Below are 13,372 nucleotides of genomic sequence, written 5' to 3' on the forward strand. Positions count from 1 at the left end.
ACCTCTGTGTGTGTGCTTGTGTGTGATTGTGTGTTTGTGTGTGATTGTGTGTGATTGTGTGTGCTTGTGTGTGATTGTGTGTGATTGTGTGTGATTGTGTGTGCTTGTGTGTGATTGTGTGTGATTGTGTGTGCTTGTGTGAGTTTGTGTGTGATTGTGTGTGATTGTGTGTGGCGGTGGGAGGAGGAGGAGGGAGAGTCGTATAATGATGTGCCCTCTTTCAGTTGATGTTTTAATATTTTTGTGGGGTCTCTGAAATTGTGTTTTCAGTAGTAATGAACTACTTAAAATCAACACGCATGACGTCTGGGCAGCTTTAGCGCGAGACATGGATCCGGGCCCATCTTCGAGTGCGACGTGAGACTGATCTTGACGCCGTCTGGTCACGCAGCGTGCGAAGGGACGCGACTAGTCGCGATCTCCAGCGATCTCCGCCCAAGCGAGCCAGCACGCAGCTCGCCTGCTGTTGTCTACATGGTGGCACCCTGTATTGCTCTCACGTTGTCCGCAGGATATGAGTCTCAAGATTCATTTTCAAGAGGGTCCTGCCGAGTTTTCTCAGTCAGGTGGGCGATGTTGTTGCTGCTGCTGCTGTGTCTGGGGGACTCGCTCGCGGTGCCCCCACTCCCTCCTGGCTCCAGCCCTCTCCGTCCCTCTTTGTCTTCCCAATGCAATGATGCCCGATTACTTTTCAGCCCCCCAGCATTCTGTCGCCCCCAGCTACGGCCAGGCCTATCGCAAGCCCTTCCTATCAATCCCTCTTGTTTTACTGCATCGAAACTACACCAAAACGTACAATAACCCAATTCTTAATTTCAAATTGTTATCATGCTATGTACACTTTTAGAATTGCCATAAAGCACCTTGGAAAAGGCGTAATATAAATAAATCTCATTAAGATAAGAAAAGGTCCCAATGGAGTGATTTGCTGGTAAATGTTAAACACTCTTTGCATTGTGTGTTTATTGAGCCATGATGGTAGGAGACTGGAGAAGCCAGGGGGAACCCATGCAGCATAGGGGGAGAGCACACAGACTCCACTCACTCACGCACCACGCATCCACACTCGCTGCAGGGCAGCGGACGCACAGACCCCAACACAGAAAGGCGCCCAAGTCACGAATCCCACCCAGGCCCCTTGTCGCTGTGCCACCAGCTTGCCCCCCACCACCACTGCAGCAAAGGCTACACTGGTAAACGAATGTTGTGGGCAGACGAGATGTTCTCTCGCCACCGGGTTAACATCTTGGTGGCGAGATGTTAAACTACCTTGCCTGGTATACAGCAAGTCGTGGGTTCGATTCCAACCCTGACGCCTGTATATCTGGGTCCTCTGGGGTTTCCCTCCACATAGATGAACACGCGTTTAGAGTATTTGTCTGCTCTACGTTTGCACACGATAAGCCATTTCGTTGAGCTATCATTTGTGTGAGCCAGGTCGCGTTTGAACAAGAGCTGCATAGCTCAGTGTGCCTTACCTGGTATCATAAAATAAATAAAAATCAGGAGGAGTACCTTGCACTCTCGTGGCATTGCCTTACACATAAACTCAATACTGGAAAAAACATGATTGCATTGATCCTGAAAATATCTGTTGAACCCTGGTCAAAGAAAAGCATAAGGAAATAAAACTGCACAAAAATGGACGATTCGATTCAACTCCAGAGGCATAAACTATCATCAAAACCTAATCACAAAAAACCTCAGAGAAGAAGTTGGAGTTAATTTTGTTAACGGACTTTTCATTGGCCCGGATTCAATGGTGAGTGACCACGCTGGACTTGGACTCGCTCCGGTTCTGTTCGATCTCCAGGCGCGGCAGTGCAAACAAGCAAAGTTTTTTTTATCACTGCCACTGCTTCGGTCAGCCCAGCAGTGTGCATGGTTCACCACAAGTACTCAAGTGGATCAGCAGGTGTCGTATGGTGGGGGAAAGTGTGGGTAATCCCGACTCGTTCGAGACGTGTGGCCAATCACTCACCAACCTCCTCACTCAAACACACATCCATTGACACTCCCACTCACCAACCACTAAATTACTCACGCAACAACTTACTCATCCACTCACATTCCCACTCACCAACCACTGTCATTTACTCACTCAACAACTTGCCTATTTATTTCCCTACTCACCTTCCCACTCACTTCACCACTCAGGCATTCACTCACCAACGTACTTACCCACTCAATATCATACTCACTTATTCAACCATTCAATCACTCACCAACCTCTCTCATCCACTCACCCTCCCACCCACTCACTCGACGACTCACCCTCTCACTCACCACAGTGCAGGTCAGCCTCACCTCTCTTTCTGCTTCTCCCCTCGCACTGCTCCACTCCTGGAGGGGGCGATGCAGCGTTGCCTCTCTGGGAAAAACGGCCGGGGTCAAGGAGAGGTGAGAGCGGATCAAAATCACAGATTCCCGCCAGACAAACGGCTAGGGGTCAGATAAGGTAAAAGAGGATCAAAACGACAGATTGGGAAGGAACAATCAGAGGGTTCCACGAGGGAGCGTGGGATTGGACAGAGCCAGCCACAAACCGGTATAAAAGGGCGGTGCTGAGAGCGCGAGGCAGTTCTCCCCACACGAAGACCGAAGCCCGGGCTGAAGACAGCTAGGACCCTGGACCAAGCCTTCCAGCCCTTCTCAGGGCTGAGGCTCAGCGTTACCAGTGGTCAGGGGAGAATAGGTCCTGGATAGGCAGGACCCTGGGTCCCAGCCTTCCAACCCTTCTCAGGGCTGAGGCTCAGGGTTACCAGTGGTCAGGGGAGAATAGGTCCTGGATAGGCAGGATCCGGGGTCCCAGCCTTCCAGCCCTTCTCAGGGCTGAGGCTCAGCGTGATAAGTGGTCGGGGACCCACCGAGACAAGTGTCAAAAGGTAAAGGCGCGGCCCTGAAATTGCTCACTCACGCCACTGCTAAAAGAAGGACCTGCACTAGCCGGAGCTTTAAAGGGTACTTTGGCCTTCTTTTCCACGCATGATATGTAAGCTACACGAGTTAAGTACAAGACATGTAAACGCGGCTCATGGAACATGGCAGTGGTGCAATCTCCCGGGACGCGATGAGGAATGCGGGACGCGGGGAGGCTCTGAGGCGCACAAGGGCGCTATTGTGGTGAATGGCCCGCTAAGCCGATTAAGAGTAAATGGCCACATTATTCTCACTTTTGCTTATCCGGGAAAGACCCACTGAGTCTCAAGACGATTTTCAGGAGGGTCCTGCCAATTTTTTTTGTTCCGCCTATTTTATATCTGTAGGGCGATATTGATGTGCGTGTCATCCCAATTTAGCGATCTGCAGGGAGTTTTTCAGCATTGGGATGTTTTTCTCCAAAACCAGCTGCAATGTTTTTTGTTTGTTTTAACCATGGAAAGAAACCGGACACCCGAGAGGAAACCCATGCAGAAAAGGGGGAGAACATACAAAATCCACACAGACTCACTCACGTACTTTCACACACACACACTCAATCACACTCTGCCCAACAAGGAGTAGAACATACAAACTCCGCACCGACTCACTCACCTATTGTCTCACCACTAAGTGGTGGTGACGTCACCACGACGCTTGTGCCATGCTTTGTGCACCTTGAGGCCACGTGAAGTGTCGTTCGCGAGCTGGCAGGAGGTCACGGAACAGACCCAGATGCTACAGGTCAACTGACTGAGACGACTGGCTGATGCACCACCTGTGCCCCCTACTGTGCCAACTTGCTGTGCTTTAGCCACCCGGCGCTCCGCTCGTTGTTGTGAGCGTCGCTCCTCCGCCCTCCGTTGTTGTTGGAGGGTGACTGCCTCCAACTGCCCAGTAGCATCCTTCACAAGCCTCCTCCACAGAGGTCGATCTTGACACCGCTGGTACCAGTCATCGGCAAGTCCACTCAGCTCCACATCATCCTGTACCACATCACTCCATCTCTTCTCTAGCCCATGCCATGCCCGTTTAGTCCCCTCGATCCGGCCGAACAAAAGCTGTTTAGGCTTGCGGTGGCTGGGAATGCGGGCCACATGGCCCAGCCAACGCAGCCTTGCCTGCCGGAGGAGCTCACCGATGAAACTTTGTCCAGATCTTTCAAGGATATGTGAGCTCCTCACAAAATCCAGCCTGGTTAAACCCAGGATGGATCGTAGGCAGGCCAGCCTAAATGTTTCTAACTGGCGAATATGTTCCATTAGGGGGGTCCACGTTCCGCAAGCGTAGAGAAGGGAGGGAATGACTGTGGTGGAGAAGACCTGAAGCTTCATGCAGAGCGACAGACCAGGTTGCTTGCACACAGCGTTACGCAACTGATTAAAAGATAATGCCACTCGACTGATTTGGAGTGAGACCTCCGCTGTTAAACAGGAGCCAGTCATGAACACACTGCCCAGGTATGGGAAACTCTCCACTCTCACCACAACTGCCCAATCACCAATTCGAAGATGTGGGCGTGGAGTGTCTGATGGTACAAAATACCCAGGCAGGTGCTTAGTTTGGTGGGGCTGATGGTAAGGCGCACCTCTTAGTGGCAAGCTCCAAGTTCAACAGCAGCACCTCCAACTCCTCCTCTGAGTGAGCAGCAAATACCAGATAATCGACATACATAACATGGTTGAGCAATAGGGAGCCATCCCTTGACGGCACCCGGGCATCGATCAGCCTCCCATTGTATCTGTACCAAATGGAAATTCCTCCAGTACAGCTATTGAAGGCTTAAAAACTACGTCGTCGAAATAGATGTTAAATAATGTGAGAGCCAGAGGACATCCCTGTCGCACCCCAAGTTGCACATGGAATGGCTCGTAGTTTTACCCGGGCCCGCTCACCATCAAGAAGGTCCTTAATGATCGTGAGCAGAGGGTCAGGGACTCTGAAAGCACGGAGAACAACCCAGAGCCCAGGCCTACTGATGGTATCATAGGCCTTGACCAGGTCAATAAAGCAGAGATGTAGGTCTTGTTGGAATTCCCTACACCTCTGCTGTAGCAGATGGACCGAAAATATGGCATCTGTGCAGGACCGCCCTTTCCTGAAACCACATTGGGGCTCCACAAACCTCTCCTCAGCGTGCCTAGCAAGGCAATGTTGAATAATCCTTGCCAGGACCTTTCCCGGCACACTGAGGAGTGAGACGCCCCTGTAGATGTTACAGTCTGTGCGGTCCCCCTTCTTAAAGAGGGGGACCACCAGGGCATTCTTCCAATCTTTCGGAACCCGTCCAGTGGTCCAAACTGTTGTTATGATGTTATGTAGGGCAGTATGTGCACAAACGGCACCCTCCCTCAGCATTCCGCTTGGGAGATCATCTTTGCCCGGTGCCTTTCCTGGTCTCAGACTCCGGATCGCCTTCAGTACTTCCTCAACAGATGGCAGCTCAGCCAGCCACATACAGTAGATGACTTCTTCTTCCAATATTTGAGGCACCGCAGCCTCGGCAGGGTCATCTCCACTTTATCCCACGTTGTTTTCTAGGCTGAGGGATTTCACCTCGCCCAGGACCTCACAGAAATGCTCAGCAAATCTGCAAACCTGTTCCTGGGGGTCAGAGATTGGATCACCGTTTTTTCCCCTAATGATCGTAATAGGTGTGGTGCTGCAGGTTACTTTTTTGATTGAATAAAAGAGTGATTTGTGATCGCGGGCCATTGAGGCAGACTCCATCTTCTCAGCAACTCGCGACCATGACCCATCCTTGCAGCACCTCACGGCTCTCCGAACCTCAGAGCAAAGGCTGTGGTAAGCCTCATTCTCTGATGTGGGATGCTGTAGCCGATGAGAGTGGGCCTGTCGCTTTTTCTCAGCCAGCTTGAACACCTGCTCTGTCAGCCAGGGTCTCTGGTAAGGTCTGGACTGTGTACCCAAAGCAGCCATTGCAGCTGCATGAGCCACAGTCATAAACCTCGCCCATTTCCCTTCGACATCAGCAGGAGTGGGGGACGATGCCAACCCCAGCCGCAAGTGACGATGAAATTCTCGCTTGCAACTTTTATCAGCTAGCTGAGACCATGCCACTAAGGTTTTGAATGGGGTCCTTGGTGTACACCCACCGCCGGAGTGGAAGAATGGCAGGCGCATCTTACAGATGACAAGTCGATGGTTAGAGGGCAGATCAGCTCCACGGTAGGTCCTGGTGTCAAGAACATGGGCCCGCATCCGCTGTTCTGTCACTATGTAGTCCAGCAGATGTTCTTGCTTGGGCCCGGCATGCATCCATGATGTTGTGTGGATGCGCCGATGCCGGAACAGCGTGTTAGTAATTACAAGCCCATGGGCTGCACAAAAATCTAGCAGTCTCCTTCCAATGTTATTGAACTGATCTGGCGCATGCCTTCCAATCACTCCAGACCAGATGACTCTATCCCGAGGAACCACTTTAGCTAGCACCGGTGACAGGAGGTCATTGAAGGCATCTGACTCATCAGCCTTACTTGCATCCCTCCACACGGATGTTCGTCTTTGGTGGGGGCGTAAGTTACCATGACCACCACTCTTCGCCTCTGGTTGATGGGAAGGCAAGCCCAAAGTAGCCTGGGGCTTACAGCTTCCCACACCTCACCGCCACGCTCCGACGCCCCCTTCATTCTTTGTTCAGAAGAAGAACCACTCCCTGTTGTTTAGCAGTCTCCTGCCCCGAGAAGAGGACTGTCCACTCCTCATTGTGGCAGGAGCCAGAGCCGGTTCACCGGACCTCCTGAATGCCACAGAGATCCAGGCGGTACCGGTCCAGCTCCTGACAAAGGAGTGGCGGCCTCTCCTCTGCAGTGAGCATTCGAACATTCCACGTGGCCACACGTAGTGGTTTTTTGTTGTTTCTGGAGGAGCCCCGAGCATAAGGATTCAGTCTCCTGGCTCCGCCAAATGGGGTTTGGCCAAGAGACGTCAAAGACGCCTGTCCCTCCGGGGCCTCCGGCACAAGGTGGAGGGGATACCAGCCCCTTGCACACCCACACTCAATCACACTCTGCACAAGAAGGAGTAGAACATACAAACTCCACACAGACTCACTCAAGATGGAGCAGTGCAGGGGGGAGAAGCATAAAAATAAGTGAGGGGGAGACCTGCAAGGTGAGTGGGCAGTGGGTGGTTGAGTACGTGAGTGACTGACTGAGTAGTTGCGTGAGTGGGTGAGTGAGTAGGTTGGTGAGTGACTGAGTGGGTGAGTGAGTAGGTTGGTGAGTGACTGAGTGGTTGAGTGAGTAGGTTGGTGAGTGACTGATTGGTTAAGTGAGTCTGCTGAGCGAGTGGGTGAGTGTGTTGTCATGGGCTGTAGTGTCATCGTTGACCAGAGCATGGATGAGACAAACAGTGTCTGGTACACTGAGCCCTCGACGAGGAATCATCGTAGTAGCAATTACAGAGTGATATGGAGGCGACTGGTAGCAGAGAAGACTCATACTTTTCCACACTAGTAAGACGTCTTGGTAGAGTCGGGATTAGCCACGCTTTACCCCACCACACACGACCTACCGATCAACTAACTCGTGGTGGGAGGTAGAGTTGGGGGGATTTAAGCAACGTGCGCTATTCAGTCAACTGCCGCGCCGGGAGATGGAGTCGAAGCTGGCGACCTCGAGGTTGCAAGTCGCGTGGCGGTGGCGGTGGTGGTGGCGGTGGCAGCGGCGGTGGCGGTGGCAATGGTGGTGGCGGTGGTGGTGGTGGCGGTGGTGGTGGCGGTGGTGGTGGTGGCGGTGGTGGCGGTGGCGGTGGCGATGGCGGTGGTGGTGGCGGTGGCGGTGGCGGTGGTGGTGGCGGTGGTGGCGGTGGTGGTGGCGGTGGCGGTGGTGGTGGCGGTAGTGGCGGTGGTGGTGGTGGCGGCGGTGGTGGTGGTGGTGGCGGCGGCGGTGGTGGGGGTGGCGGTGTTGGTGGTGGCGGTGGTGGTGGTGGCTACGCTGCTGCCTGTAGCCCAGCAGCGCTGTGCTACAGGCAGCAGCGAGGGTTGGTGGATGGCCGCACAGATGTTGTCACTCTCCCTTCCCGTGGGCATCGAGGACGAGCCGTACCCTGGCTCTGACAAGAGAAGGGAGGACAGCAAGTAGACTAGTCGACATCTGTTTCCAGATGGCGAATAGTCTAATGTGTATGTTCTCGTATTCCCCAGTGAGTGTGAGTGAGAGACAGTGAGTCTATCTCGGCCTCGCTGTGCGCTGCGTTGCACCGCTAGTCGAGTAGACAACCATGTGTTCAATAAACCCTCGAAGCCAGGATGACCGTCCAACTCCGATCGTCATTTATTGATTGTAACAGGTAAAACTGGTGAGAAAACACAGATACAGCATCTGTTATAATTCGGAAACACCCACACAATGAACACCACAGCATCAGAACATTGTCTCAGATAACAATAGATCCTGGAAGGACCAGGCCCCCACATTACCCCTGAACAACTAGACAAAGGCACAAGCTGATGCGTTGCATACAGGCACAGTGTATTCATCCCACTGCACCCCAAATGTACAGCATTACACTTAACACTAAACTGTGGATGAGATACTTCGTCATCACTCTCAGGATCGCAACATAGGCACAAGTCTGACTCGACCTACTAAATCACAAGTAACATCCACAATAAGGAAAGTCACAGGCTTCGTTACTAACTAGGCCTCGTATTTACTACAACAACTTAACGGCACCATAAAGGCATTTACATTGCTATAACGGTCATTCCAACATTACAACAGCATTTCCAATATTAGAGGAATATAAACAACTTACAGATAATGCATCTTAAGCTCCCACAATGGATAAGTGCGGCTGTGGTCTCACTGAGATGCGATGCGTGCCGCCATCTTGACTTATCTGAGTAATGGCTGACGCCCGCGTGGTACAGTGGAAATCTAACATCGTCACTTCCTGATCACGTGACCAACATTAGCATCAAAAAACAGGAACTTCCTGTTAACGTACGCTCCCCATCTGCCGTGAGGCAAGACAGAGTCTGTGTAGAGTGGTGTGTATGTTATCGTGTTCCCCAGTGAGTGAGAGTGAGTGAGTCTGTGTAGAGTGGTGTGTGTGTTCTCCTCGGTTGTGAATTCCTCCAGTATCCTTCCAAAGATAAAATAAACAACATACCTCACGACACATGTATTGGCAAAGTATCCGATTCTGAATAGAAACTGCACCTGCAAATGACTCGTGAGAGTACGCGGTGACGTCTCCTTCTACGAGAACTCGGAGTGAAAACACGACTAATGACACTCAGTGTGGCCATGCTGGGTTCAAAGACCGCCCAGGTCACAGCAAATACAAAGATCCCCCGTATAGCCTCAGACAGAGAGTTGGGACAAGTGCCGCTAAGCGAGCGCCGACGACGCTCGGCACGGAGCACGGCGCTGCGGGTTGTCCTGCAGCACTCGCCCGGCCGCCTTCGTCTCCCCGGTGCTGATGTGTACACAGCCGCGCCATAGACACTCGTTTATGGCTGAATCCACCTAGGGGAGGTTCAGGTCACAGGTCCCGCTCACTCCACGCGCAGCCCCATGGAATGCGTCTCCCCTCAACTCCTCCGCCCCCCCCCCCCCACGCACCTTGAAGAGGCGTCGGTGGCACCGCGGCGCTCGCGCCATGGAGCAGCAGGAGGAGGAGGAGCAGCAGCAGGAGGAGCAGCAGGAGGAGCAGGAGGAGGCGCGCGGTGGCGGCGTCGGCAGCGAGAACGCCGCTTTCTCGGTGAGGAGCGAGTGGTGGGGTCCGTGGGGCACGCGGCGCGGTGTGGGCAGCCGCGGTGCAGTGGGTTGCGCGCCAAACCTCGAGAATAGAGTCCAACTCTCATTCACGGCTAACGTCAGTGGCACGGGTGGCATCTGCCCCGAGTGCCCTGGCGCGGTGTGCCCCGTGGCGACTCTAAGTCGGTGGAGCGCTCACGGCACTTGCTCTGGCAGCCCCCGCAGGCTACAAAGGGAGACCTCTGTGTGTGTGCTTGTGTGTGATTGTGTGTGATTGTGTGTGCTTGTGTGTGTTTGTGTGTGGCTGTGGGAGGAGGAGGAGGAGGGAGAGTCGTATCATGATGGGCCCTCTTTCAGTTGATGTTTTAATATTTTTCTGGGGTCTCTGAAATTGTGTTTTCAGTAGTAATGAACTACTTAAAATCAACACGCATGACGTCTGGGCAGCTTTAGCGCGGGACATGGATCCGGGCCCATCTTCGAGTGCAACGTGAGACTGATCTCGACGCCGTCTGGTCACGCAGCGTGCGAAGGGACGCGACTAGTCGCGATCTCCAGCGATCTCCGCCCAAGCTCGCCAGCACGCAGCTCGCCTGCTGTTGTCTACATGGTGGCACCCTGTATTGCTCTCACGTTGTCCGCAGGATATGAGTCTCAAGATTCATTTTCAAGAGGGTCCTGCCGAGTTTTCTCAGTCAGGTGGGCGATGTTGTTGCTGCTGCTGCTGTGTCTGGGGGACTCGCTCGCGGTGCCCCCACTCCCTCCTGGCTCCAGCCCTCTCCGTCCCTCTTTGTCTTCCCAATGCAATGATGCCCGATTACTTTTCAGCCCCCCAGCTTTCTGTCGCCCCCAGCTACGGCCAGGCCTATCGCAAGCCCTTCCTATCAATCCCTCTTGTTTTACTGCATCGAAACTACACCAAAACGTACAATAACCCAATTCTTAATTTCAAATTGTTATCATGCTATGTACACTTTTAGAATTGCCATAAAGCACCTTGGAAAAGGCGTAATATAAATAAATCTCATTAAGATAAGAAAAGGTCCCAATGGAGTGATTTGCTGGTAAATGTTAAACACTCTTTGCATTGTGTGTTTATTGAGCCATGATGGTAGGAGACTGGAGAAGCCAGGGGGAACCCATGCAGCATAGGGGGAGAGCACACAGACTCCACTCACTCACGCACCACGCATCCACACTCGCTGCAGGGCAGCGGACGCACAGACCCCAACACAGAAAGGCGCCCAAGTCACGAATCCCACCCAGGCCCCTTGTCGCTGTGCCACCAGCTTGCCCCCCACCACCACTGCAGCAAAGGCTACACTGGTAAACGAATGTTGTGGGCAGACGAGATGTTCTCTCGCCACCGGGTTAACATCTTGGTGGCGAGATGTTAAACTACCTTGCCTGGTATACAGCAAGTCGTGGGTTCGATTCCAACCCTGACGCCTGTATATCTGGGTCCTCTGGGGTTTCCCTCCACATAGATAAACACGCGTTTAGAGTATTTGTCTGCTCTACGTTTGCACACGATAAGCCATTTCGTTGAGCTATCATTCTAGATTTGAAGCTTTCGTGACTGCAAGGATTAATATTCTTGGGTTTTTTCGGTAAAGTCACGTAGGTAAAAAATATTAAATTAATAAAAGTTAAATTAAAATTAAATTACAATCACGACGTTTCGGAGGCAACACAAGCCTCTGTCTTCAGGTGAAACCGTCATAGCACGCTCGCTGTATCAAGTAAATGAGAAATTCCAAGAGATCCGACCCCGTATATATACTGGTTGAGGGGGGAGGAGCCAGGACAGACCCCTGGATAGGAGTTTTTTATTATGATGGTAAGGTTGGTGCGGCTGAAGCTACGGCTAGTTTACATAACAAAGGACTGAGCCTTTGTTATGTAGACTGGCTGAGAGGGGGGGGGGGGGTGCCAGAGTTGTTAAAGTGCGGCTGCTGCTAATGGGACCGAGCCCCTGCCATGTAGATGGTAAAATAAATTGTCTTTTCCGAGACCAATGTGCTCTGTGGAATGGTTCTGTCTTTGGCGCTGCCTTTGGTATGATGTGGTTTGCGAGGGGGCGGTGTTGGGAATATGGAATGGGATCCATGCCCACCTTGAAGCGTAGAGCTGCGGAGTTGTGGACTGACAACGTCGAGCTGAGGGTTGCAAGCGCTGTGCCACTGTCCACTGCTGAATGAGTTTGGAGTAGTGGATGAGGCTCAGCTCGTTTGCCTCTTACCCAGGTCTCCACCCCCTCTGCGTCTCCGTGGGTGGTGTCGTAGCCCCAGCTGTGACTGTGGCTGTTAAAGCCACCAACGATGATCTGTATTTGACTTTGCTAAGTCCCTGGTGCAGATAATTCACGTCTCTTGTTTGGTGATGTGTAGACTGATGTAACTTGACTTGAGGTTGTGAGAAGAGCTTGGGGTAGAGAGACAAATTCCAGAGTGGAGCAGCAGCAAGAGGCCGAGAGAGAAGTGAGGGGACTGGCAGTGGGGTGAGTGGGCGGGTGAGTGGTTGAGTTTGTGTGGCTGAGTGTTTGAATGAGTTAGTGAGATATTTTGGTTGGGTGAATGGGTGAGGGACCATGTGAGTGAGTTGGTGAGTGGGTGAGTGTAAGAGGGAGTGAGCGGGCGAGTAAGGGGGTGGGTGATACGGTGGGTGGGTGGGTGAGTGAGTGAGAGCCTGGGTGAGTGTGTGAGTGGGTGGGTTGGTGAGTGAGCAGTAGTGTCGCGGTTAGCGCTACGCTGCGCTACAAACCTGGCGACCCGAATTCGATTCCCGCTCACGGCCATTACCAGCGACGATTATCTGAACGAGTCCTGGGCCTCCCCTAGATCGACACAGCCTCAAAAGAGTAGCTGGTGCAGTGTGTAAACGTCGCCACTCGGGAGACAAAGGTGGCCGGGCGTGGTGTTGGCCACCCACCCCCTCGTGTGCAGTGCCGGCCTTCATAGGTGCTACTCGCTAACAGCACTTGCCCCAACAGTCTGTTAAGGCTATATGGTGGATCTGTGTCTTTTGTTAGTGAGTGAGTGTTCGAGCAAGTGGATGGGTGAGTGTATGTGGGACTTCTTGCGCACCGTACGTAACCAACCACTGCTCGTGAGTACGTGAGTCGGATTGTTCGTGGTGGTATGGACTTGTCACGAGGAGTAAAACTAACACACAAAATACTCACGGCTTGTTTTTCATACAGTGATCTGTGACTTACATCTCATCTCAACATTTTTAAAGAGCACCCCCAGTGGCAGCTGTCCCTGTGTGGCACACATTTGACTCTCAGCACATGGCCGGCAAGTGGGAAATTCGCTTGCCAGTGAAGGGGTGCTGATTGTCACGGGTAACCCCACTTGAATGATTATTGCGGTTTAATTTGCAATGTTGTCAGATTTGGATCGTAAGGCTAGCACACGATGGCCTACTCATTCCTAAGGGCATCGGGGTTTTTTTAACGTCTACCGGGAGACAGAGGCCACATGATGTTGTCGATAATGCACTCGAACCATGAACCTCGTCAACAAGCGATCAATCACAACTTCCACTGGGTGGCGTCACTGGCACACTCGGGCACACAGCGACACGAACAATCTCATGCTGACCCAGTCAAGTGTGACCAAGTCCTTAGAGTCTGTTTGAGAAGGACCTTGCATCGGAATGTTTGCCCAATGCCATTGAGGCACGGATAAGGGGGTGACACTCAGAGGTATACGCACAGACAC

The 13,372-nt window shown here is 52.5% G+C and overlaps 1 protein-coding gene across 3 annotated transcripts in view; it reads left to right on the plus strand.

The window, feature by feature from the left end:
- Nucleotides 1–499: 499 nt before the first annotated feature.
- LOC133345325 (solute carrier family 23 member 1-like) overlaps nucleotides 500–13,372 on the plus strand; it is a 36,717-nt gene continuing 23,844 nt past the window's right edge. The window contains exons 1-2 of one of the 3 annotated variants that reach the window (XM_061555990.1): nucleotides 500–566; nucleotides 9,520–9,651. In XM_061555990.1, coding sequence (XP_061411974.1) covers nucleotides 515–566; nucleotides 9,520–9,651 — 184 coding nt within the window. In that variant the 5' untranslated portion in view covers nucleotides 500–514. Of the gene's footprint in view, nucleotides 567–9,503; nucleotides 9,652–13,372 lie in introns of those variants that run through there. The other 2 variants (XM_061555996.1, XM_061555992.1) reach the window with 2 other exon arrangements.

This window comes from Lethenteron reissneri, chromosome 21, assembly GCF_015708825.2.
Source record: "Lethenteron reissneri isolate LAM-NWPU_2019-01 chromosome 21, ASM1570882v1, whole genome shotgun sequence".
NCBI classification, from domain to species: Eukaryota; Metazoa; Chordata; class Hyperoartia; order Petromyzontiformes; family Petromyzontidae; genus Lethenteron; species Lethenteron reissneri.